Here is a 26482-nt window from a genome sequence, read left to right as displayed (position 1 = left end):
ATGAATTTACTGCAACAGCTTAATATCCTGCTGTGTGCGTGCGTGCATGCGTATGTGTGCATTCGTGCGTTCCGTGTTGCTGTGCTGGGGGCGTGTTCTGCCAGCCCTTCTGCCCACGGCTCATGCATAATATCATCAGAGCATGCCACGGCAACGGGCATCCTCCTGACTGTGTTCACTGTGTGTCGAAATGTTTTGAGTATTTGTGTATTTGACACACCGCAATCCAGAGCTAATTTTGGTCTTGTTCAACTCTTGCCAGAGTGACAGGAGGTAACGTGAATGTCAGCGTACGTGTTTGCGCCCGCTATGATTTAAGAGGAGCAGCTGTCCACTGGGAGATGACACACCATCTCCACACAGTGGATACAATAGGGGAGCAGAAATAAAACAAAAACAAGCAAGAGGAGAGGGGATACTGAAACACAGGCAAAATAAACAGCATTAAGAAAAATACAAGAGACAGAAAGAGAGGCTGAGAGGCAGTGAGAGAGCTACACAGAGAGATATAGAGCGAGAGAGAGAAAGAGAGAGAGAGAGAGAGAGAGAGAGAGAGAGAGAGAAGCAGAGCTCCCTAACTCCATTGATTCCCAGACTGGCTGGCTGGCTGGCAGTAAGCTCTCTGTGCTCTGATCTGCCCGCTCTGATGGGGTTTCATGCCCGTGCAGGCAGTGCTGGGGATCCTGAGGGCAACACAGGTTTCTGCTGCTGATCTCGGCCTCTCTAATCCCTACCTATTGACCATATCAGCCTACACAGATGAGAGCCAGGACAGCTTATCTCAACCTACTACTGACTGCTAATGGATCATCAACCAATGACAGCCACTAGAATCCAGAAAGGGAGCTAAAAGAAGATTGAACGCGAGCGGCCCAAGGACGACTGGCAGATATGAGAGGTAGGAGCTCCATCACTGTGGAGAAAATAACAACATGACTACGTGTGTGTGTGTGTGTGTGTGTGTGTGTGTGTGTGTGTGGTGTGTGTGTGCATGGCTAGGTGGGCTGCCATCAGCTGCTGAGTCTAGTATGTTGTGTAAACTGTTGTATAACTGAGTAGTAATGAAGCATGGACTGCTCTTTGCTTGCACCACTTCCTGTATTAAAACAGTTACATGCACACACGTCAACACTCCATTCACACTTTTACGTTAACAGCTGCACATTAGCATCACCTCTGAGTGTTTCCCCATTGCAAGTCGGTTTTGACATTGCTACCAAGCTGATTTCAAGCAGTACTTGCTGTGTGTGTGTGTGTGTGTGTGTGTGTTGTGCGCGCATGTCATTACAAGCATCTCTGTGTGTACTTTGGGCTGGAGGGACACATCAGAGCAAATAGCCATTCTCCTGTGTTGACCTCATTCCAGAGCTGCTGTTACAACGCTCCACTGAGCTGATGCTGTTTATGTGTGTCCATGCATTGTATGTATATGAGTTCGTTTATGAGTAGGTGCACACGTGTGTGAGCGCATGTGATTAAATGCATCCTTGCATGCACACATAAACACTCTCACTTCACCGACAAGGACGCAATTAACACAGGGCTTTGCACTACAGCGCGCTAAATCTCAACCCAGCCGTGTTCTGATTGTTTTTGTTGATGCGAGCGCCACATAATATCATAACAGCAACACTGCCAAGAGCCACCGTACCAAACTAACACCTGAGATTAGACAGAGGAGCGCCTGCACCTGGGTATTTCTAAACCTGCAAACCACAGTTCACTGCAAGAAGTGCACGAGCCAGGCAGAGACAAAGCGATGATTACATGCTTGTAAATGAGACACTGTCACTTTAATTAGTACACTGTGTTACAATAATGTTTGTTCAAAGAAAAGGGAGCAGCAGGAGATAGGCTTTGTATTTTCCAAGTGATACTGCTGCATAACTGCTGCATGCTAAATAGCAAACATGTGAGTTGCATGGTGTGACCACTGAATGTAAACATTCAGGTCGTACTGTCCTTTTCAAATCAACATCCCTCAATGGTTGTTTGATTATTACAGATCATAGTTGCACAGTGTTCCCTAATACCAATCTGAAAATAAGCTCCAGGTTGATATGAGACTTGCAGCTGCCTCATCACAAAGGCATCATTTAGGAGAAGATTGTACTGGGAGATGTTGCCTGATGCAGAAAGAAAAAGATAATTCCCATTTGAGAAAACATTAAACAAACCCAATCAGGAGCACGGCTGCTGAAGAACATTATATGCATATGTACAGTAGATAAACACGGCGCAGTTATTCAGTCTGCTCAGGATATGTGAGAGTAACTTGTGAGCCAGCTACATTCCCAAGGCTTGGGTCGGAGCTACATTTCATTGAGCCTCGAGCTAGTCCAGCCGATGCTATAAATACGGCTGTAATGTTCCAGAAGGAATGGCCATGTGAAGTCATCTCAAAGGGAATCAGACACCCAATATCTGCTGTGTATGGATTTGTGTGTGGGTGGAGTGTGGGTGAGGGGTTATGAGTCTTTGATGAAGTCACCTAGGGCCGCTGTCTAAGGGAGGGTGGGAAGTGGGAGTTGGCATATTAGTAATAAGTTTACTTTCTTGTTTATTAGACAAAGAAGAGTGCTATCTGAGTGAGCTGCATTCTTTTCTACAGACTTCATTTCCAGATGCACTGATATGAATTTCAATGTCTCTTCATGATGGCAGTTGAGGACTGGTGTGAATGTATGCAGTTATGTAATAGTAGTCAAGGGCAATCACTGAAAGAGATCGTTGCTGAAAGAGTTCACATCTTTAGTCAACCTAGAAAATAAAATATTTTTCATACTTAGATGCAAATGCACGAGCACAGCATGTCTAATCTAATGTTATGTCCCCCTGTCTCCACAGTGGTACTGCTGTGTGCCCTCCTCTCCCTCCTCTCTTCGTCACATGCCTGTCCAAAGGAGTGCAGCTGCAACAGCAACACCAAAGTAGTAGACTGCCGGGGTCGAGGCCTATACGACATCCCCCGACGACTGCATCCGGACACCCAAGAACTGTATCTCCAGGATAACCGTATCAGGGGGCTGGGATCGATGGCTTTCCGAGAAATACCACTCGTCCGCATTCTTGATCTATCTAATAACTCTATAACATCTGTTTCGCCGACTGCGCTGCTGGGTCTCAGGACTCTACAGCGCCTAAGCCTGGCCTACAACAGCCTGAGAGAGCTCGATAAGCGGTTGCTTGGACCTATCCGCTCCCTTTCGCACCTTGACCTCTCACACAACAGGTTAGGCAACAAAACCGTAACTTTTGTTTGTCCTTTGTCGAACAATACAAACTTGATCCCACATAACTCACTGTACCTGATCTTGTTTCCTTGCCGTATCCCTTCTTGCAGCCTGTGGGGTTTGCCTGGAGCCATGGGGGACAGTTTGAGGAACCTCAGCCACCTCGGGCTAGCGCACAACAGGCTAACGCGACTGGACCGTTCCCTGTTGGAGGCTCTGACCCGCTTGGACAGCCTCACACTACGAGGCAACCCCTGGAGGTGTGACTGCCAGCTCATAGGCCTCAAACTCTGGCTGGAGTCCTACCTCTTCAAAGGTTAGACCACTTGTAGCTCCAGGCGGTAGCTGTGGGGGATGTCTGTAACATCTCCAACATCTATCTCAAAGCCTTTCCTGCTGGGCATCATAGTAAATTATGGTAATAGTACACTATGAATGATGCTGACCTTTAACCTAAGCAAGTATCCGAGAACTACTAGAGCACAAATGGCTGGGCTCTATTTTGAAATGATGAGTTTACACAATAAGAGCAGAGCCTATTTTGGCACTTTAAATAGAAGGGCTGACTCCAAATAGCTATAATCAGTAGGCAATTTGAGGAGGGATGAGAAGGGGACACCATTCCCCTTGTGCCAACCATGACCAAAGTGTGTCCTCCCTGTGAACCTCCAATCCTTCTCCATCCCTCGGGTCAAGACCCAGACATCATCCTATCCAGACTGAGATCTGTAAGCTATAAATCATTGAGAATTATGCGTTAAATCATCTCACAGGATGCTACTAAGCCAATCAAATCTGTGCATTTCTATACGTTGCAACTTGAGCTAGTGAGATACACACACAGGGAGAGATGAGATAACTGAGTGTTTGACATGAAGGGGTCAACACAGCGGGGTTTAGAAGAGGCTGGAAGGTCAGTACAGTTATCAAATATGGTGGAATGTGTGTGTCTCATATTGTTTGGCGTGTGTCTGTGGAAAGAATGCAGGTTGTTTTGGCTTTTATACTATTATTAATGAGTACTGTGTTTGGGGAAGTGACCACGTGCATGTCGGATCATGTTATGATGTCAGGCACTCTACGCAGCAGCTCCTATGACGATGGTGATGATCTCTACAGCCAAAGATAGAGAGTGTATCTGGGTGATTAAGAGTTAACTCAACTACATTATTTTCCATGCTAGACCAACCCCAGCATGCATTAGATAACAAAATAACCACTGTACAGCAAACACTAGGCTCACTCGGAGTTGGCCAGTCCGCCTACATGCCTGTGTTACCCTGACACAGCGTTCGTCTTAGAGGCTGAATATTCTAATTAGTGCAAAACAGAACAATGGACCCAGATACAAGGATGTATGCTTAACAGAAAGCCGGTGGTTAATCAGGCAGGCAGAAGGCAAGTGTGTGACATGAATACCGAGAGAGATAAATAATAAAGAGATTTAAGGGCCAAACAGAGGGCAGCACATAAAGTCCTAGCTCAATGCTGTCTCCAATGGACTCAACTGATTTGGCTCCAGTGATTGAGGTGTTAATCATATCACACTTGCTAATACGGCCCATAAAAGTAAGCCATTACACCCTACATAAATAAATATCACAAGTAAGGGGCTGGTTTAGGCTCAGCTATGATGATTATGATTGTGGCCTCCTCTCTTGTGAGCTGCCAAAAAGGAAATCGGCAATTATCACAAGTTAATGTGCTTATAATACACAACAACTGACTAATGTGTGTGTCCCTATCCCCTCGTGCCCCTCATTCTTTTACCAACCCTCTCTGATCTAACTATGTAACTCTGATCCTAAGGTGGAGTGGTGGATGAGGTGCTTTGCTCCCAGCCGGAAGAAATGAGGGACAGAGACCTGCAGAAGGTCCCTTACCAGCTCTTCCACGCCTGCATGACCACAAGCTACCATTACCTGTTTGCAAACATACACCACCTGGAGTCTGAGAGGCTACTGCGAGGCCACACCCATGGCAACCATGCTCATCCTTCCAGCCACACTGTCCATGTCCCCATGGCAATGGGGGAGGGTTTCGGTGGAGGGGGAGGAGGAGGAGGAGGAGCAGGAGGGGGTTTGCCAGAGTGTGAACCTAAGCAGAGGCAGCGGCCTGTCAACTTGCGCCACGCAATTGCCACAGTGATCATCACTGGCGTAGTGTGTGGGATCGTGTGTCTGATGATGCTGGCTGCAGCAGTGTACGGCTGCGCCTACGCCGCTATCATGGCCAAATATCAGCGGGAGCTTAAGAAGAACGAGGAGTTGGCAGCAGCACAGGGGGCAGATCATGCCACAGCAGATGAGAAGGAACCACTGGAGAATGCTATCGCCTAGGAGATGATGGCATGAACCTTGGACTTAAAAACCTGGGCCTCAACCCTTTAACCTAATCCTCTCTGGCTGCCATGTGTGTGTGTTAGTGCATGTGTGAGTAAGAAGGAGAGAGTGAGATTCTGTACGTGCGGGCGTGTGTGTATGTTCACCTCCTTTCTGAGACTTGGGTAGCTAAACTCCACAGGTATTTGACTATGCACTGATAAGAAGAGTATCTTCTGCTGTATGCGGGTTCGAGGGGCAGGCCAAAGAATCCAAAGGGAATCAATTCCATTTTGTCTGAGAAATGCATATCACAGATAGGAACAAATTGCTATATATTTATAATTGTGTATTTGTAGGTATAATAGTAAAGCTCTGGTATTTAAAAAAAATGGATTTCAGACTTTGTTGTCTTTTGGTTGTTGTTCATCATTTTGAGTCTGATTTTGAGGCAATTTTGAAAACTCATAGTAGGCAGCTGCTGTCAGATAAGTTCTGTTCTAAGTTGTCTGTATCATTAACGTGAGAGTATGAGAAGAAGAATGAGAGTGTTTGTGTCAGTGTTTCATTTGTGCTCGAGTGTGTGTGTGTGTGTGTGTGTGTGGAGATGTATACTGTATGCACATATTTATAGAGAATTTAAGAGTCTGTGCCTAATAATGTTATATAGTTTTGAGGAGATTTTTCTTAAAGGATATTTTTCTGAAGATGGGAAATTCGTTGAAGCAATAATGAAACAAACTAAAACGAAAACGACAACAAAACCCTGGACTCTGCCTTGTTGTTTTTCTATGACTTTACAGGTTCATGAGTTTGAATTATTATCCTGCTGCACACGGTCACACACAAACTTTTAGATCTACAGTTTTAGAGATCAAATGAGTCTTGTTTGTGAGTTAATGCTGATCACATAATGGTAGTCGTGTCATTCAGTATGTATTATTTAAAATAAAGGGAAACATTATACCTGATTACTATATGTCTACTGGCAACTAATTTGAGAAGGCATGCATCCCTAAAGGTCCAGTGTGGAGGATTTAGGGCCATCTATAGCAGCAATGGAATATAATATCAACAACTGTTTTCATTAGCTTATAATCACCTGAAGATAGGAATTGTTGTGTTTTTAATTACCTCATAAGGAGCTGTTTATATCTACATACAGAGCTGTTCCTCTTCCACAGAGTCGGCCATGTTGTTTCTACAGTAGCCCAGAGCAGACAAACCAAACACTGGCCCTGGATAGTGCCATTTATGTTTTCGTATCAGCAACAGTAGTTCTCCTACACACTTGGCACACAAGGGAAGTTACAGTAAGTTGCAATCTGCAACCTCACCAGTAGATGCTACTAAATCCTACACGGTGGACCTTTAATTGGAGACACTATCTTTAAAAGAGGGGAATTTTGAAAAAGAAAAAAAAACATGTCCACTTCTTCTCTCACTGACTTTTTAAAAACTAAAACAAATAAAATGATAATTCAATTTAATCAATCAAGTACCATTTTCTGTAGCCACGTAAGCTTTGGTGAAAAGACATTATCACACTAAATTCCCCAAAAAGCAGGAAAATACCCCTCATTTAAAGTGTTACCATGGTAATCTTGAAATTAGTAGGCATTGCATGGGTGTCTCTACCCCTCTCCGTTTCGTGTGTTGCCGGCACAGTGACCTTTTTCTTTTAGCTTTTTGGTTGATGAAGTTTCTGTTGCATTATTTTGTCAAATAACCTGACAAGAGAAAATGGTGAAACACATTATTTCTATGAAAATATTGTGGATTATACTTGATAGAATTTTAATGAGTTGCTGCTTATGAGAAATAAATTTTATAATATGTATGTTCGGATATTGCCCATATAGGGATGTGTATCATTAAAAATAATTACAATGCAAGTACCAATGCCAGTGCCCTTAAAATGATACTGATACCAATACAGCACTTTATTTGATACTTTGTTTTAACTGCCAACTCTGTCAAATACAACACGCTAGACTTTGTGGGCCAATCCCATGTAGCCGTGTACTGGCAGCCAGGGAATGACTGTGTACAACGGCGCTTTGTCTTGTTAAACAATCACCAATAAATGCTTCTAAACATAACCAGACATGTTCCAACAGGAATATGATCTGAAACTGGTGAAACATTAACAACATTAGCAACAGAGTTTACATGTTTCCCAGAGGTTAGCGTGTAGCTACATGTAGCAGTGTGAGCTACATCATGTAAACACTTGCAGTGGCATATAAAGAAACCTGTCACTAGCTGACAGTTGGAAACAGAGTATTCACGCTGGTCTGAAGCCTGAGGTTTTTGCTCAGAGGTTACTTTTACCATATATGAAAGAAAACAAGTTAAAGCACCATAAGTCTCCTTTAATTATGTCTCAAGACTGCATAGGTGTGTGTACTTATATGCGCTTTAGTAAGTAATGAATTCTTCCAGTGTCTTGACATAAGAGCAGATGACTCTGAAGTATTAGAAGTAATTATCTGATTTACTCTGAATCACCAACTTTATCATTACTGGGTTAAATCAACGAGCGTGTGCAGTGATTGGCTGTGAGCTAAACCATACAAATATGTTTTTTTTCTAGATGTGGGTACAAAAAGGATCAGCACTTAAGTCAAATGCGTATGTCTTGAAATGTACTATACAACTGACTGGACTTATATGCAGGTATGGGTTGACTGAAGAAGCTTCGATACTACTTGGTAGGTCGATATCTTAAAGGCGCTGTATGTAAGAATGTGGCCAAAACGGTTACTGCACTCAAATTCAAAATACTGCTGCGAGTCGTGTCCGCCCCCCCTCCCCTACAGATTCGAGGTTGCTGGACAGCGGCACACTGGAGACTGATTTGTTTGCCCAAGGGCGGCTGCCATGGCAGGGCCGCGTCGCCGCGTTATTAGATTAATGCAGCTTGCTGTGTACATCACAAAAATCTATTATTATTATCTATATATATCCACATATTGATAATTTGCCATCAGCTGTTGATTTTTAATCTACTCAGTGTCGTATGGAAGCACATGAATGTACACAGATGCCTTTGGTCTTAACGCCTGACCTGAGTTTTGTGGCTCTGTATATTACGGCATCAGACTCCCTGCACGTGGCTCAGGATGTGACCACAAACACTGACACACACACACACACACACACACACACACACACACGCTGAAATACACACGCGTGTATGTACGAACACAGTAACATTGTGACTCAAGCGATGTCTGCAGGGCCCGTGGTGTGTGATGTCATCAGCCTGTCTTGTTCAGTTAGTGTATTAGCGTATTCACAAGTCTACAGCTCAGTGGAGCGCAGGGCAGTGAAAACTGGCCCTAACCAGCCCACGCTAAATTTGCATTCTAGCCTACATCTCTCCTCCCATCTGACTCTCTTATATAAAATCATCGTTACAGACATCCCCCGATCTGACAAGCATGATTGTCATTACTGTACATCAGCACCCGATGTATTAACAGGGTATTCATGAAACCCTGTTACTGATTAGTCATTTGGATTGCTGCTTAACAGGATTGGAGAGAATGATATTATCTTAAAACAATAATGATCAAGTCAACAGTGTCAAATACTACCGTGGGCTGGTGTAAACTGTGGGCTGCTTGTGTACCGCTCTGCTCGAAATCTGAAGCATGCTCTATGTGCGTGTGTGTATGTGTGTGTGTGTGTGTGTCTATGTGTGTGCGCGTGCTGTGGCACCACACAGACTCTCCCATCTCTGTCCTTCTGCTCCAGTGGTTTCCCCCAGGCCAAGAGTACCCACAATGCACTGCTTTCATGTCAACGCATTCAGGCACCGTGAAATAATTTTCTCTTTCTCTGCCCTTTTATTTCTTCTCTTATTTTATCACTGCGTTTCCAAAAGATTTTCCTCTTTCTCCTTTTCTTCAGTTTTTTTTTCTTTCCGCTGTCTGGATATTTTTCTGTGATTCCCCTACTGGCATCACTGGCCCTCGTCTGTCGACAGGAGAACTTACATAGATAATCATCAGAAGGGGCTTTTAATGTGAGGCAAAAGCTGTGCTCCAGATTGGTCCTTGGGGCATAAATTGGGCGGTGGAAAGGACTGCAGTCCTCCAAATACTGTACACTGTATTTGAACAGAACAACTTGCCCGTTCAAGACATTTGTACTGTGTGGTACAGCTGGGAAAACAGGACTTCCAACTGGTCTGCAGAGGATAAACATAATGAAAGTTGGAGAGTCCTCACTACAAGCATAGCTGCCTGAGGAACAGCATTGAGCCAGAAAATCACTGGGTGCTTTTACATGGACTCTAATATTCCACTAAAAATCAAAATAATAGCCCAATTTCAATAAGAATGCCTCATGTAAGCACCTCAATCAGAGGAGACTGGCCTGATCCAGAGGAATTTTCAATGGGGTTGAAGGGGGTGGTGCAAACCTTCAAAAAAATCAGCAAATCCATTCAACAGGAAAATATTAGCGCTAAATAACCATGTAAACGCTTAATAAAACTGTTTCTCTCTGGATGGAATAAATATTTTTTCTGCACGATTGCCCCACTTAGAGGTAACATTAGGCGACGTAGTGCGCCGCACATGTTGCTACAGCTGTTTCTTCACTCCTCCACTTGCTGATTTTGACAAATAAGATAAGATGAGATAAGATTAGCTCTTAATGTCTCCCTTAGGAGAAATGTGTCTTTCATTCAAGAGAACACAGGCGGCGCAATAGTTCATAAATTCAAAAAAATATTTAGAGCGCTAGTGCTACTTTCTGTTTTGAGTGCTCTTTGATTTTAAAACAGTAGCCTCAACCTTAAAGTAGCAGTAGCCTTTACATGAGACGCAGGGAACATGGGTAAATTGTAATGTCTACTGATAGTCTACATGTGAGGACTTTGAGGACATCTGTAATTTGCAGCTACACAGAATAACCCGGGTTAACCATACATCACTTACTACTAAATTGTATTAACAGGCGGAACAATTTCTGCTCCTTCTAGACTATGTATTGAATTGACTGAATTTTCTCGATAAAGTTGCAATAAAAAACTTCTTTTTCTGGTACATTTCTGATAAGATTAGATTAGATGTTTCACAGTGGGTGGAACCATGATCACTTTATTTAGTTTCCATGTAAAGAGTTCAGTTGGAATTTCTACTCAGAACAAATTCAATCAGATTGAAGAAATACTGCTTAACATATCCGTCTGGAAAATTCTACATATCAGAAAAAAGATTCTAACTTTTCACAAATCAGGTGCTTACGACTTTCTTTATGTCACGGACTCGGTTCCGGCCTACAGCCATTTGCTGCTTGTCAGTCCCCACTCTCTCTCTGTCTCCCCATTTCACAAACTGTCCTGTCCATTAAAGGAAAAAAGTCCAAAAAATCTTTTTTTTTTTTTTTTTTAAAAGAGGTGGGTCATGAATAACGTCATATCATAACTTTCTAAGATAAAACTAAAACTGATGTGAAACCACACGCCTGTATCTTTCCTCCTCCAAATTCCCCCACTTCTTCCATTTAATTTCAGTTCCTTTCCTCCGTAACCAAGCTGATGGCAAACAGAACAAGGGCCTCACTCCATACCATCAACTTGCTGATTGCACCAAGTTGCATTATACGGGCGTGACATTGTGGGGCGTCTGAGTCACCGGGACGTGAGATGAGGCAGGCCGCAGTGAAATCCTCTAGGCCACAATATGCCTTAAATAAGCACAGGGGCAAAAAACAAATGCACAAAAGGCGTTTATGAAACAGGCGTCTATTAATATATGTAGGCATAAATACTCTTGGATGCAAACGTCTGTGCCATGTTGCACGCTCGCCTTCTTCTGACGTACGTGCAGGGGCCAGCACGCGGACAAAAAAAGCAGCACAGTCAGTACATGTGGGCAGTGAGTGTTTCAACTCAAAGAGAGGAAACGAAGTAGGGTTAGACAACCGAAGACCAGGAAAACAAAGCCCACATAGCGGTGTAAGGAGAGAATATTACAGCCTCTGTCAATGTAGAAGTGCGTGTGCTAGAGAAAAAAAGAGCCACTTGAGTCCCCACTTACCCGCAGCTATGGGTGATTTCCTCTCATCCAGAAGCTGAATGGCGGTGCTGGCCAATACGACACTCTTGTTTTCTGATCCTAAGCCACACACATAAAAGCACACGCAAACACAGCACACACACACACACACACACACACACACACACACACACATATACAGAGAGTTCACATCACAGTCATATCATAATTCCTTCTATTAGTTCTGAACTGACCACAGGGTGATTGGAGAGAGAAACACTGAACATAAATACCACAGAGTACTATTTCATGGCTACAGCTCGCTGCCACAGTCCTGAGAGGAAGAGTGCATCCAAGGCAAGTCCGGCGAGTAAATAAGAGGCTTTCAGATCACTTGTATTAGCTGGCACTAATGGAAAGCCTGAGGCTGCGGACAGATGAGAACACATTCTCCCTTTGGAGGAGAAACCATTTCGTAGAGACATAGTTAAACTGCATATGCGCGAGGTGCCTGTATGTGTGTGTATGCGTGTGTGAGTTTTTGTGAGTGTGTGTCTGTATGTGTGCTCTGGCCAAGTTACTATGGAAAGGGCTGAACCTCTTCCTAACGTATCTTATTTCAACCCACAGCAATCAGTCCTGTCCACAAGAACACAGCCCAGAATTAATAAGAGAGGAAGGGGAGGTAGGGATGCATGGGGAGAGAAAAGGACCAAATATGGGTGAAAGAGGAAAAGAGGAGATGGAGGACATTTGAAAACCGGCCTTTCTAAAGCAAGACAGTCTGAAGTTTGATGTGTGCATTTGACAAAATGTGAGTTTCTTTTAAATTACTTTGTATTGTGTCTTATATTGTGCCCTTTTCATTTTCAGCAAACCTCCAAACAGTTGGTGGTGCCAGTGTTACAGTGACAATCAGTTTCACTGTATCACGCTAGTAATGTCTACTATGTAGAACTAAAACTCGACCTTGTACGGAGAACTGATTCATCGTCCTTTGAAAATTTCAATTCACAACTAACCTGAGTTGAAAGGCAGAGAGTAGACGAAGGTACCCGGAACTTGTTCTGCTGCTCTCTTGTACCACAGGGGAAAGTGATCGGCGTTGAACACCCCCTCTTTGTCTTCAGCTGTCAGGAAGTCTCTTGAAGCAGACAGGAAACAGGTGACGATGATACAGAGGTTGCACACACACAAAACATAATACAGTGTAATATAATACAGTGGAAACTGCCTATCGTGATCACGGTTACAGTGGTCAACCACTGTACACTCAAGAAGCTTGAGACAGAATCATTCCTACACAAATGCTGTTTAAATAATTTGCTTGTAGTAATCAAGTGGTCTGCTTACTGTCTTTATTTGGGGTCTTTTTATACATGACAGCATATGGATTAAATATTTAAAACTATGGTTATTCTATTTTGCCTTTTTTTTTAACTTCACTCCCTCCATGATACTTTGCCTTGTCTGCTTCCAGCTGGCTACCTGAGACTGGTTCTGTGTGCACACTGAAATTATAATGGGAAAAAGAATGTCATTTTCTCTCAATGAAAAGTGTAGTCTCCTCAAAGCCTGTGGCTGCCAATGATGGAGAAAGAAATGCACATGAAAAAGCACCTGTGGTTGAAGCTGCCCTTGTCATGTGAATTGACAATACCTGGTGAGACAATGCCCACGTAAAGAAACAGCTGTAGGCCGACTGTATTTTGAAACAGTCAGGAAAACACAGTCGATAGTGGTTTTATCATTTTATATCAATGAAATAAACATAAAAATGTCAATAAGATGGTGATCTGCATGAGACATTTAAAAAAAGGTTACAATAATTATTCGCTTAAAATGATGAATTTGACTCGGACAGATGATCAGGTGATCACCATAGGAGAGTCCACTGTATTTAAATATAAAGAGGCAATCAACACATGCACTCCCAGGCTTATAAATGTATACACATGCGTATATAGTGAATATATACTCTTAGAATACTTACTGGTTTGTGAGCTCGTCAGGCACCACAAACAGGTTGATCCTGGACAGGCCTGTCCTTGTGCCCAGGTAGGCTATCTCCACCCCTTTATCAGAGTTCCTGTGTAGTACGACAAATACATACAGTCACCTGCATTTGTGCTCAACTGTAAGTTGGCTAGAACAGAAGCTTTTAAAAGAGCCTAAGCTATAGTTAACATTTAATTTTTGCAAATATCTGTGGCAATATCACTACTATTACTATTTCAGAGTGTAAAACAGGTCTTTGACAATAGGAATCAGTGTGTGTTGAATTTATTAAGAAATATTTTCATCTACTTTCAATAAGAACATGGCAAAAGAAGAGTAGAGTGGGTCACGCACTCAGATTTATTGAGCACGAGGCTCGTCCAGTAGGCCTCCAAAGGGGCAGTCACCACCGCGTCAAAGAGCACCTCCTGAATCAGCTCCTTGTCACCTAGCGATGCAAATATTTATATTGTTTTGAAACAAGCCAGCCACAACACATGAAAAACATTCGATTCTATGAGCACAGAGAGTTAGTAGAGGAGTTTAACTTACACTGTAGGTGCGGTTCGTGTCCACTGAGGTAGAGTTTGATAGCCTCTATCTGGGACAGGTAGCGGTGCTCCGGGTGCTCGTCTGTGTTGCAGTACGTCCTGCAGTATAACAAGAACGGACAATAGAGACATTGGTTACACATAACACGTAACGCAGTCATAGCTGGCACAAGCCATTTGAAAGCAGAGTTCATAGATGATTATCTGCAAAGGATTGTAATCACAACTCAAGCTGGAGAACACAGCGCGGTTGCCTTCAGCTACTTTTGAAGTGAAACAAAGACGGTTTTCCCATTCACAAGCATTAATTTGAAAAGCGTTTACTGTAATTTATTTAGATGTTGGTTCCCAATCCTGGTGACCACAAGTCATCGAGTGACACAAACCATCAAGTCAAAGTCCTGCAGATCCCAGAGCTGTTATATAACTGCTGTATAGCAGTGAGAATATAGATTTATAAAGAAATAGGGAGTATATTTAAGATTCAGTCCAATCACGCTGTCATTTAAAATAAGGGATGAGGATGATAATGTCGTGACAAAAACACACAGTATCGCTGATATACTCTTACCATTCGTCTGCCAGCGCTACATCAGGATGCTCCAAGTCATGAAGTCCTGAAACAAAATAAGAAATATATATCTCAAACTAAATAAGCAAAAGCGCTTAATATGAACTCATAATAATAGGGGTAGGCATCTACACCTCAAATGCACACACTCTTAAACACACGAACACACACCGGGGGTGAAAAATGTGTTTTTTGAATGGATGTGACAGGTCTGATTAGATCAGGAAGAGCCAAGTCATGCTCAGAGGGCTCCGCATGATGGACATGTTTAGAGAAACACACAGACACAGACACAGACACACACACACACCACCACCACCACCATATGAATATTAACATACATGAGGCTGGAGATGAAAATAGACACATACACACAGAGGCACACACAAGGAAGGGGGCAGACATGTGCACTGTCAAGACGTGGACACACCTAAGGAACCGCTAAAAAAATATTTAACTTCCTGTCCACTTGTGGCTTTCAAGTTCATTATCACTTCATAACTAGTGAATGTATGTGTGTGTTCTGTGTGTGTGTGTGTAAGTGTGCATGCATACATTTGATGCTACTTTGTGCTTGCATGTTGTACTTTTTACTGTCCTACATTTACAATATTTCAAAGCTACAGTGCCAAGCTACTTTAAAGATTTTAAATAGTAATGATCAGTGTATAAAATATGATGCATTATTGCTAATTAAACTACCCACCAGCGTATCAAATAAAAAAAGGCAGCGCCACCTCAACCAGCTGTAACACTGAAATGTTGCTTACATGTTAATCCATCATAAAAGCCCTATAATAAAATAATATAAAGACAAGAAAGGGGCAAACTTATACTGGAAACATTTAAGTAATGTTGGTGCGGCCCCATCTATTTCCTGAAAATGTCCACTTAAGCTGTAGTTGATGTGTGTTCCAGCAAAACTCCTTCTCTCCTCCTCTCTTTCCTACTGAAAATCTTTCTTCATCAAAAAAAACAAAACAAAAATGAAACATGGTAACACACTATACAAATTAGGCATGTCAAAGAACAGAGTGCTCTCCAGGCGTCATAGCTTTAATTAAATCATTTAACTAGGGCGGACAAGTTGTTCTACATTTTAGGCACTCAGACACCAGAACTAACTGCAGTCATTAAAGGTTTTAATTATTTTGTGATGAAATTGTAAAGCTATTTATTCATGGAAATTAAATGTCGATTACATAAAACAAATGTTTTTCTTTTCTTTTGTATAAATGGCACTTGCATGTACATTATGCTGATGAATGCTTCTGTATTTTTACAGGATTTTTTTTACTTGTAATGGAGCATTGTATTATACATATTTTATGTAATCCTATGTGGCATTGGTACTTTTTCTTCTCCCTTAAAGTATCTGACAACTTGCACTCCTGCAGCCAAGTAAAGAAGTGTTAGCTGAGTGTGAAACAGACGCAAAGACAATAAAAGAGAGGCAGTGGGGCTAGAGCAGAACACACAGAAACGAGTCAAGCAAATACAAAAAAAGGAGAGTTTCCTACCTTCCTCCACTGTGACATTGCCTCTGAAGAAATACTTCCCGTGGCCTCTGGACAGAGCAACCCCTAGACTAAAAACAAAACGAAAAAATGTTTTCTCAAATGGCAGTTCTTTGCTGTGCAACGAATACTGATGCTTCAGTCATTTTAAAAATTGCTACCAGAAAGGTCTCCAGTTTTCTTACCTGAAAGGTGTTCCCTTGATGTCCGTGTAGTAGTAATCATTATGCAACACCAGCACACGTTTCTGAAATAAAAGATATGTTCCATGAAACGCTGCGGTACACAGTAGGCAGAGTGATGGCAGTTATCTGATGTGATTCCCTGCAGTCTGGCTCCATCTAGTGGTGAGCGGGCTACATGCCGTGTCTGTTCCATGACCTGTTACTCTGCAGATGGATGTGTGTTTTCAGAGTGTGTGAATAGTTCGATAAGGAATTTGAATATGCATGTGTGTATATTTGTGTGTGTTTGTGTATTAACATATTGAATGCTTAATAATCAGGCTAATGTATAATGCTCTTTACTAAGCTTTGAAAATGCAAAGTACACACACACACACACACACACACGCTCACAGACACCTGAATGCCTCCCTCTCTCACTCTCTCTCTCTCTCAGATAGGAAAGTAGTAAAGGAGAATCATTGGGCTGCTGTCTCTCCCGTCCTCAGCAACATGTGCTTGGTAGAGATAAGGGGCTCACACTCACAGACAGACACACACCCGTGCATGCAGAGCAAACAAAATCAGAAACAAAATCCCCAAGTCAATCCTGTACATCGCCGTGCCAAGTGTGACAACCCCTCGGCAGAGTGGATTCTCCCTGCTGAGTATTTTCTCTGGCACACCCTTCGGGGGGACCGTCGGAAAAAGTGCTTGTTTGTGTGTGTTGTGGATTTCTGAATTATGGATTCCTCACCCCTTTGTCGACACTCTTCTTCACCTCCATGGAGAATGTCCCTGTCTTCCTGTTGACCATGGCGTTTCTCAGCTGCCGGCACAAAGCACACAACCGAACCTCAAGCTTCAGATTTGCATTGAGAGGAGGTAATGTGATGGTGCTTAATGGAGATCCACTACAAGCGTCTCACCGTGTCATCCTTGTCCTCCCATTCCACCTCGGACAGATCCACACTGCTGTAGTTGGGCTTCCTTCGCTTCTTGCCGTCTCCATACTGGATACACAGACCCATGGAAACACACATGCATGCACAGACATCATATCAGGGCTGTAACATTCTTAGCTTATTTGTTTTGTTTTGGCATTCACATTTTAACAGTTGACGAAATGCAACTCTTCTTCGCTCTCCCTCTTTGGATGACCCTGTTTGATATGGACATTAAATAAAGATGACAGAGGCCAGAGTATTGGGTGTATCAATGTGTGTACTTGTGAGTCCCCCTCTCCATTCGTCTGTCAGTGAGGACAGCCTCCCACCCCTCATTAGTTGTTAAACACTGTTCATTAACGTCTTTAATTAGGCCGCAATTAAACCATCTGTCTGTCTGTCTCACTGTCTGTTCTCTCCTCTCCTCCGTGTCTGTTCTCCTCTCATCCCTCCATATCTCTCCATTTTCCGTCCAGTGTTGCAACCCGCTTTGTCACCCTGCACCTATTCTCACATTAAGCAGGTTCCGCGCTCTCCTCAATCTCCCTCCCCTCCCCGTCTGCACTCGCTCCCCTCATCCTCTTGTGAGCGGAGTGAGTGAGTACAATAGAGTTAATCACAGCCATTCAGAAGCTGTATCTCTGTCTATTCACAGCACAGAGGAGGCCTGGAACACACTCTCCTCATCTACATACCACCACGCAGCCAACACGCGCGCACCGTGCGGCACACAGAGCACCCACGCGACTACGCACTAATTTTCAACGTCAATCGACATCTCAATGTGACAACGAAATCAGTAATTGACTTGACGTGAACTCGAGAGTTAGTATTCCTCAGTCGCCTGTACAAAATAAATTAATACATTTGAACTTCAATCTCTGCACCCTAGAAGGTATTGTTATGTTAATAAGGTTCATACCCAGTTAACTTGTTACAGAGCATCTGAATGGTGCTGGAGGTAATACTCACAAGTGGCCGCAGATCTGGATGGGTGAGGATGTAGCCGTTGTTGGTGATTGCAAAAGTGTAGCCGTGAATGCCAAGCTAGGAAGGATACACACACACACACACACACACACACCAAATTGATGCATGACGAATCTGTACCGAATTGTAAATCTGTGCTAATCAAGCTCTTTGTAATTCTTTCCTGGCAGAATCTTTGTCTTTGCGGCGAAACTCACAGAACTGCACAATAAAAGCAGGATGGTGTAATTTATCCACGTCTAGACAAATAACACACTTTCAAATGTCAAAATCCTACACCCAAGCAAGCTTCAGATGTACAAGTAAAAGGAATCAGCACAGGAGATGTAGCAGGGGACACTATCAGATTGCATTAGTATATATAACGTATAATTTTCCTGTCATTAGTGGGCTTGAGGAAGGAACCGTGAATAATCAGTGTAAAAACTTCAACAAAACCGTTGATTTATCTGCTACTGGTTTTGGCATTCAATTACTGCACTGTGGAATTGGACTGGTGTACACACAAATATAAAAAAATAACATCTTTTATAGGAGCTTGCTTTAGTTTTTCTACCGACGAAGCATCCAGGTGAGCGGTGCAGGTCAAATCATATGGTTCAAAAGATATGATTACAAAAATTGTGATGGTGTAGCATAGACTGTAGATAAAGATGGACGATGTGATGGCTCCCATAAAGTGAAGCCAATATATCACGATCGCCCCCTGGTGGCTGGCTGCAGTATAGGCCATAAACCCCGCCCTCTCCATGTTAACATATGGGATATGTCTGAGGTGCCCAATTTTCCGCCTTGACATATTGGCGGAACCTTTTTGGTTTAAAAAAAACGAGGCGCCCTTCCGCCAGGGGAGGGGCTGTTGATGACTTGTGTCCGCACGTAACAATGTTGTAACAATGACTAAGTGCTGCTGGGAATGGTACCTTGTATTTGGGGATGGTCTTGAGCAACTCAGACACAGGCACGTCCGTCCCAACCACCCCTAGCAGGATGCCGCGGTTTCTCTGCAAGCACACACATAACAAGGATTCTTAGGTTGCATTTCAAATGTTAATTAAACAAAAACAGTCTCTTACAGATCCACTGTTTGTGTCTCAAAAAATGTCAATTCATAATATACATTTAATTAGTGATGCTCTATTGTATCCTAATTTACAGACTCCAATCAAACTGAAATTAGTGTCCATCAAAGACAAACATAATTAACCATTATTTCAAAATCTGCGTCTATAACTCCTTGGGAGTTATGCAACACATAATTGCATAGTTTTTCAATTAATTCTAACTTTTTGTTGGAGAAAACAAATTTGGGAAACATAATGGTGAGGGCAGTAAATGTGCTTTTGGTTCTATAACGCTCCGTGTGCACTTACAGTCTCGTTCTTGGTGCTGAACACTGGCATCGCCACTGTGGTCATCAGAACCGGACCTTGGCCGTCATCCAGCTGAGGGAAGAAGAGTGAAAGATAGCAAATGAGAGAGGAAAAAGAGAGACAGAGTTAGAAGAGGGAAGCTAATGATGAAAAATTTTTATAGCCACAAAAGACACGTAACTCCACAGCACATTGCATGGCATCACACACACTATATAAATCACCTTGCTTAAAGACACTCAGTGAGTGATTATCTCAGGCTGCATATTAACACTCGTTCCTTAAGTAGTGAACCTGATAGGAATTCTGCAGCAGACCAAGTCATATTATCTTCTTGAGGGACCTACAAAACTTCCATGACATGTTTTATTCATGTTTATTATTTGCCTTAAAATGTGTTCAATCACAGCCTGCCTTTGATCTCTTGCAGAATAAGCTTATCCAAAGGCAGTGCTTCTAGTTCGGATCTGGGTATCTTCGCTCCCTAAAGACTGCTGGAATAATTATGATATTTATCTTTCCAGCGGCTGTCTGTATCTGACGATGATATCCATTAGAGATGAAAGCTTGACACTGTTATGAAGACAGTGGAGGAAGGCTTCCCACTCGACAAAAAGTGGTCTGACCTTGCCCACTCAGAAATGTCGAAACTGTCTAAATGCCAGTCACTCACGCAGTTTAAGTTCAAGTCACCACAACTAATTGCGCTATTAAGTGCAATATGAATCCCAGAACACAATGCACAATTATGTTAGTGAGATGGAGTGGCAGAAAACATAAATCATGTTGCATATGATACGTTTCTGCTGCAGCAACCAATAGAGTATTTCTCTGTTAGATATTAGATCCAGGCATATGCCTTTTTCTCAGGGAACTACCCCATTTAACCAGTCCTCTTAACTGAACATTACACACTTCCTGTTCACTCTCTTTCCTCCAGCGCTCACCCCCCATTTACCTCCAGTAATAATAGGTAATGACAGGAAACTGCTAGCATCCATTCTGTCTCCCTCAGACACTGGGAAAAGGGGAATTGGTGACCTGAGCTCAGACAGCTGGTAATAGCAATCCAGGACGCTGGATTGGACATCAAAGAGAGAACAAAGCACACCTAAGTACAGCTGCTGTAACAATGGACAGCCTTGCTGCTGGAGAACGGGATCGATCAAAGGACAGAAAAAAAAAAAACGAGCAGAGCGTCATCTAAAAATACAAAATCTATTTCCGAGCTCAGGTCTATTAGATCATATATCACTGGTCTGAAAACATATGGACTGACGTTTATTGTGTATCCCCGTGAACTGTGGTTCCATCAAATGTGTACTTTTTGTACTTCAACACTAATGTACAATGTTTTTATCTTCAGTATATGTGCATTCGGTGAAAATCAGGCTTGCCCAGCTGCTCTGGGAAATGACATACTGTAATTAAGCAGATAACAAGAGCTGCACGGAGAAAGGCAGCCAGCAACCGCATCTGTTGGATTCAAAGCCAACAGCACAGCTACAGAGGATCCTCACTTACCCTACCCAGAGGAGGAAAGACCTTTAAACCTGTGCTTCATTATCACAACCCGGGAGAGTAAAGAGGCGCTTCCTTGAACCCTAAATGAGCGTCCTCCAACATGACCGTGCCCAAAGTCCCTAGGGGAGCGCTCTGTATCTGGAATTTGACATATCATACATAACCTGCGACCTCTAATGCAAGGTCAGAACTCATCACACATTTGGGCCAAATCTGCATCATCACTGCCTCCGTGGCTTTATCTGTATCAGTCAGAGCAAATGGGGTGTGTAAGTCCTTTCCCCCGCTGTGGGTCAGAGAATGTAAAAGAACCTCTGGGCTTTCATACACTCACTCCCCACTGACACAAATACCCACACACATGCACCCCTCAGAGGGCTTGGATACACACCCCCTGCCCCGTGTTTTCTGTCTCATAGGACACCTCGTAATCTAGGTTGCTGTGACAAATTGTGTACTGGTGGACGAGGTGACCCTTGTTTCCTTGGAGACCGGGTTTAATGATGTTGGTGTGTGTAAGCCCTGGAGCCAAAGCCCCCTGTCGGCTCCTGTGGGGAAACAAACCCAATGGGGACAGGCTATTCTCATGCACTGTTTGTACGTTTTCCCATGAAGCAGTAATGCCTAAAACGGGTACATTTCCCACATGATCATGAGCCAGTAATTTGGTATATCACACGACTAATGTGCTCATAGGAGTGAAGACGGAAGCGACCCGTAAGGAGGCAGGCTGGGGTGGTGGATGGGTCGCTAAACAAGGAGACTGGTGTTCAGAACTCTGAGTCATTTTTAGGTACGTCATTGCCGTGTTTCTTTCCTAACCCTAACCACCGTAAGTTTACATTAAGTATGGAACTTTAGGTTTAGTACATAACGTCTTTCATGAGACACTAATTCTTAGGATATCATACAAGCTGTTGTATGAGAATACGTTGATAGGGAAAGCTGGCATATCTACGAACGCTCTCAATTGCCTCAATCACGACTAACACTTTTGCTTTGAAAGAGTGGAGGTTCTCCTCATCCGTCATGACATTTTGAACAGCTTACTTCTTCAATTTGTCATCAAGAAGTAATCAACTGCTCGCAGCTTTCCTGTCCTGTCTGTCGTCAGGCTTTACAAAGTATCAATCTTGTTCTTTGAACTTCAGTGCAAAAACCCTTTTCCTCAACCCCATGTCCTTCGTTACATCCTTTACATTCTCTTCCAAACTTTCACTGATATACTTTCTCTTCAAAACACTCCTCTCACCCTCCCTCGCCATACTCGTCCTCAACCCCCCCCCGAAACATTCCTCTCAACCCCACCTCCCTCCCATCATCCCTGAGCTCCAGTGTCAGTTCATCCGACAGAGTGGGAAACAAAGCCAAATGAGCCAGAGAATGATGGATGAAGCTGGTGAGACGAAGGAGAGGAGGGAGAGGGAGGGGGGACAGGAGAGGAGGGGAGAGCACAGGTAGGGGGGGTGCTGGAGAGGAAAATAGAGGAAGAACAGGGGAGAGCCTAGAAAGATTATTGGGTTGCACTGAGAGGGATGGAGAGGAGGGGAGGAAAAAGATAGGATGAAGGGTACATCTGGAAAGATGATACACATCAGCCCTGGAACATAAATACCACATGCTCATCACTTTCAGAACACTGAGCCAATCCCGGGAGTTTTGCTAACTTCTTATCAGACACTATCACGCAGGGTGTGTGTGTCTCTCTGTCACTGTCTGTTTGTGTATTTGCGCTCCTAGCACCCAGACCAGAGCTGTGCTGGGACGATTACATGCAAAGGAGCAGTGCAGATTCCTTGCTAATCCCAATTATCATGTCTGACAATGTGATATCTATTTCTGTTTTCTGCTGAGCCGCTTCGATGTCAATAAGCTCGGATCTATCACACTAACAGTACTATGTCAGACATATGGCCTGCCAGCTGTCTAATGGGACTACTCTGTGCTCAGCTCATGCTGATGGGGGGGCAGAGCACTCCTCTGTTCCACCATCATCATTGTTATGATTATAGAGCTGCTTATCTCAACCCACATATGATTCATAAAACACTGCAAAATAAAACACTGGAAACGATAAAAAGGCATCAGAACAGATCATCCTGCCAGTCATTATCGGCTATTGGATTTTCACCCAGAAGATGACAAAACAGCTTATTCTGGAGAATTCTACCAAAACAAATAACACAAGCAATCTTGTTTTCACACCAAAATCACACAAGCAAAAGAGCAAAAAACGTAGCCTCACATTTACACACATACAGTCACGCTGCCAGCCCCGGAGATACCAGCAAAGCACAGCCAACACAGCATCACCGGTGATGAATGAGTGTGAGTGTGTGCACAGACATGTGCGTGTGCTTGATCAGACGTGCAGAAGAGAGCAATCAACTGAACCTTTGACAACCACGATGCATGGTTTGACTCAGGGGGTTGGAGGAGCGACATACGACACTGACACACAAGAAAATGCCATGGGTCAGTATGGTGGTTAGTTCACCCAAATTATGCCGTCATCTCAAAGAGACTGGAGACCAAAACGCACATGCACATGAAATGCACATGGACACATACCAGGCCTCAACACAGCACAACACAGCGATGACCTCAAATCAGATTTTTTTTACCTTTTGTGCTTGGGGGAGCTAAAGAGAACAGATTAAGGAGGAGGGGAGGAGAGAAAGGGTCAACACGTTTGTGGATAAGTGTCAGAAAGCTTTTCAGTGCAGTTTCCACTGAAAAGAGTGCCAGCAACAGCGGGTGCGTAAAAAAATCCACTGACATTGACTTTGACTGCAACTTTAAAAACAGTGACTGTGTCAAGAGAGGAGAGCTTTATGGCTGGGAGGGTCACAGCGAAGGAAACAACACTTAAGCTGTTAGTGTTGAGTCAGTGTTGGGTGGATGTACTCTGACTGTGATAAATGGATGGGGATAATGAGGGCAAAGAGAAGGAAATAAGCAGAGGAAGACAGGAAAAAAGGTAAAAAGGAATATGAAGAGGATCGCAGAGAGAAAGAATCCATTTTCATGCAGTGTTGATAGCCTGTGCGTTTTTCTGCTAGAGGGCACTTGCCTTTGTCTCCTTACATTTTTGAAGCTCTCTCTCATAATCCATTCAGAAATAGTGGAGGACAAATGGCTGCTATTCACTCTTTATAGCCAAGCACAATAACTAATAAAAAGAGAAGCACTGTGAATGTATGAAAACCACAATATATGGTGTTTATATTACGGTTTGGCAGAGGATCTTACGCTGTAGGTCAGGCGTTATCCTTTGGGGTGTTTGAGCGATGATAACGTCTGTGCCAGGGAACTAAGCATGTACGGGGGATTTAGCAATGCACGTGACTATATGAGTTTGCTGAGATATAACATAGTGAAAATAAGCTGTGTTTGGCCAGGGTATGAGGTTGAGAGATCAGAGACTAACTCACCAACGTGCCCCAGTATGTTCAACTCACGCTACACCACTCCCAAACACACACAGGAGGCTCATTGACTTAATGGTTCCATCTGCTGCTCACACACACTTTCACACATTCAGTCTGACATACAAAGGCAAAACACAGTGTCAGGCCTCTGCTTGCATTGTACTATATCATTACTATTCTCATTTGGGTTATATAAGTAATTGATCTTGAACATGCTTTATGGATTAGCTTTCTTTGTAGATTATGTTGAAATCTGTGGATTGATCACAGAATATTTTAGGCCCACAACCCAGTGGGTGTGCGTGGTAAGCTAACTGGGAACTGGAGTCCAGTACAACGCGAAAGACGGCATGGTCAACTCACAGTGCTGTCGATGTAGGCCTCGGTCCACACCGTGTCGTGCTCCCGGTCGATCACTTTGGGGCGACTCAGCACGTGGAGATACTCCATCACGTTCTCTTGCACATCTGCCAATGTGGAAATCTGAGTGAAGTAGCCTGTTGGGGATGGTGAGGAAGAAGAAGAAGAGAGAAGATGATGATGAGTCCTATAAAGGGATACTTTGACGATTTTCAACCAGCTTTGTATCATCACAATGAGGGTAGTATGTGTAAATGAATTATGGTAAACTTCTCTCCATCTCTCAACTCTGACTTTTGCTGGCTTTAGGGTTGTTGCTTTAACTATAGATTTTACTTCCACATTTTCATATGGCTGCCACCATGGACACAAAGTGTAAAGAAGCAGATCGATAGAGAGCCGCCCCCCTCTTGCCCTCTGTCTCCGACTCAGACCAAGCTCTGATCAAGATGGAAAACCAGGTAGTGCTGATCAAATATGAGCCAAGATTCTGTTACTGTATTGACTATTTCTTGCTTACGTTGTTTATTAACAGCCAGCTGTTTCCTGTGTCAAAATGGACACGGTCCCATGACGCCAACCACCAGCAAGACTCTATATTGGCCCGGTGTGGCGTAGTGCATTCTGGTAGTTGTAGGTTTTCTTCTTTTAGTCACGAGATGTTCAAGTTAGCTCTAGGTACCATACACAAGTTAATTTTATTTGACAAATGAGTGCGTCATTTTGTGAAGTGCACTTTGGAGCTGGACACCTATTTTGTGTGGTCATATTGAGTACTTTTTACCAACATTTTGTGTGTGCTTGTTTCCTATGCATTATCTGTTGGTTATATAGGTAGCTACACAGTCATTCTGTTTGCTATGAGTATTTTCTCTGTACAGACATAATGGATCTACATACATATATCCATACAGATTCTTGCGATTTCCTTTTTCTTGTTATGGCATTATATAAGGGTTCAAATATGATGCTCTGGTCATGTGATTATCAAGTTGTTCTGATCAAGCTCTGGGCACTTACTTCTCTTGTAATGCATTATGTACTTTTTAAGCAGGCTTTACAGAGATTCTGATGAGAGCTCTCATTAGGGCTGCCCCCTAAAAGTCAATCAAACGTTGGTCGACCAGAAACGTCATTGGTTGTTTAGTTGCAAAAAACAACAAAAACTAACAAAAATGAATCTCTATTTGGAGCTGTGCTTTGTCAAAATAAATCAAAACCTGGGCCATGTGGGAATTTAATTGGAAAGGTAAGACACAATAAGAGGCCATGTCAGCAGGTCAGACAGGGAGTTACATCACAAACCAATCACAGCCGACAGATATCTTTCCCTTCTGTAAATATTCAGTCTCATAAATACGGAAAAGTTGATCATTTTAGTGCACTCAGGATTTCAGGTAAAAAGGCTATACGGTGCTTGTTAAGCTGGCACAGAAAAGGCACAAGAGTAGCACCCAGTGCCAGACCTCACATTTTCTACGTGGTTAA

General features: G+C 43.1%; 2 protein-coding genes across 2 annotated transcripts in view; one reads left to right on the top strand and one right to left on the bottom strand.

Moving 5' to 3' along the window:
* cacna2d3a (calcium channel, voltage-dependent, alpha 2/delta subunit 3a) overlaps positions 1–26482 on the bottom strand; it is a 146166-nt gene that overhangs the window by 24118 nt on the left and 95566 nt on the right. The window contains exons 12-25 of the mRNA XM_050065576.1: positions 24998–25131; positions 19680–19751; positions 19230–19310; positions 18289–18363; positions 17299–17382; positions 17127–17198; positions 16391–16452; positions 16209–16276; positions 14689–14734; positions 14119–14216; positions 13921–14014; positions 13562–13657; positions 12591–12712; positions 11611–11688 (exon numbers count right to left, since the gene is read on the bottom strand). Coding sequence (XP_049921533.1) covers positions 11611–11688; positions 12591–12712; positions 13562–13657; positions 13921–14014; positions 14119–14216; positions 14689–14734; positions 16209–16276; positions 16391–16452; positions 17127–17198; positions 17299–17382; positions 18289–18363; positions 19230–19310; positions 19680–19751; positions 24998–25131 — 1182 coding nt within the window. The remainder of the gene's footprint in view (positions 1–11610; positions 11689–12590; positions 12713–13561; positions 13658–13920; positions 14015–14118; positions 14217–14688; positions 14735–16208; positions 16277–16390; positions 16453–17126; positions 17199–17298; positions 17383–18288; positions 18364–19229; positions 19311–19679; positions 19752–24997; positions 25132–26482) is intronic.
* On the top strand, positions 514–6839 carry LOC126403120 (leucine-rich repeat and transmembrane domain-containing protein 1). Its single transcript, XM_050065585.1, has 4 exons — positions 514–898; positions 2848–3232; positions 3344–3549; positions 5043–6839. The coding sequence occupies exons 1-4, from the start codon at positions 892–894 to the stop codon at positions 5570–5572; spliced, it is 1128 nt and encodes a 375-aa protein (XP_049921542.1). The 5' UTR covers positions 514–891; the 3' UTR covers positions 5573–6839.

The sequence above is a fragment of the Epinephelus moara genome, chromosome 16, assembly GCF_006386435.1.
Source record: "Epinephelus moara isolate mb chromosome 16, YSFRI_EMoa_1.0, whole genome shotgun sequence".
Classification (NCBI taxonomy): Eukaryota; Metazoa; Chordata; class Actinopteri; order Perciformes; family Serranidae; genus Epinephelus; species Epinephelus moara.
This window is presented reverse-complemented; position numbering and strand designations above follow the sequence as displayed.

Bases quoted from the DNA above. Each gene is read 5' to 3' on its own strand.
- LOC126403120 (XM_050065585.1), top strand. The intron at 3,233-3,343 runs GTTAGGCAACAA...CCCTTCTTGCAG, and splicing joins CTTGACCTCTCACACAACAG to CCTGTGGGGTTTGCCTGGAG. The intron at 3,550-5,042 runs GTTAGACCACTT...TCTGATCCTAAG, and splicing joins GGAGTCCTACCTCTTCAAAG to GTGGAGTGGTGGATGAGGTG.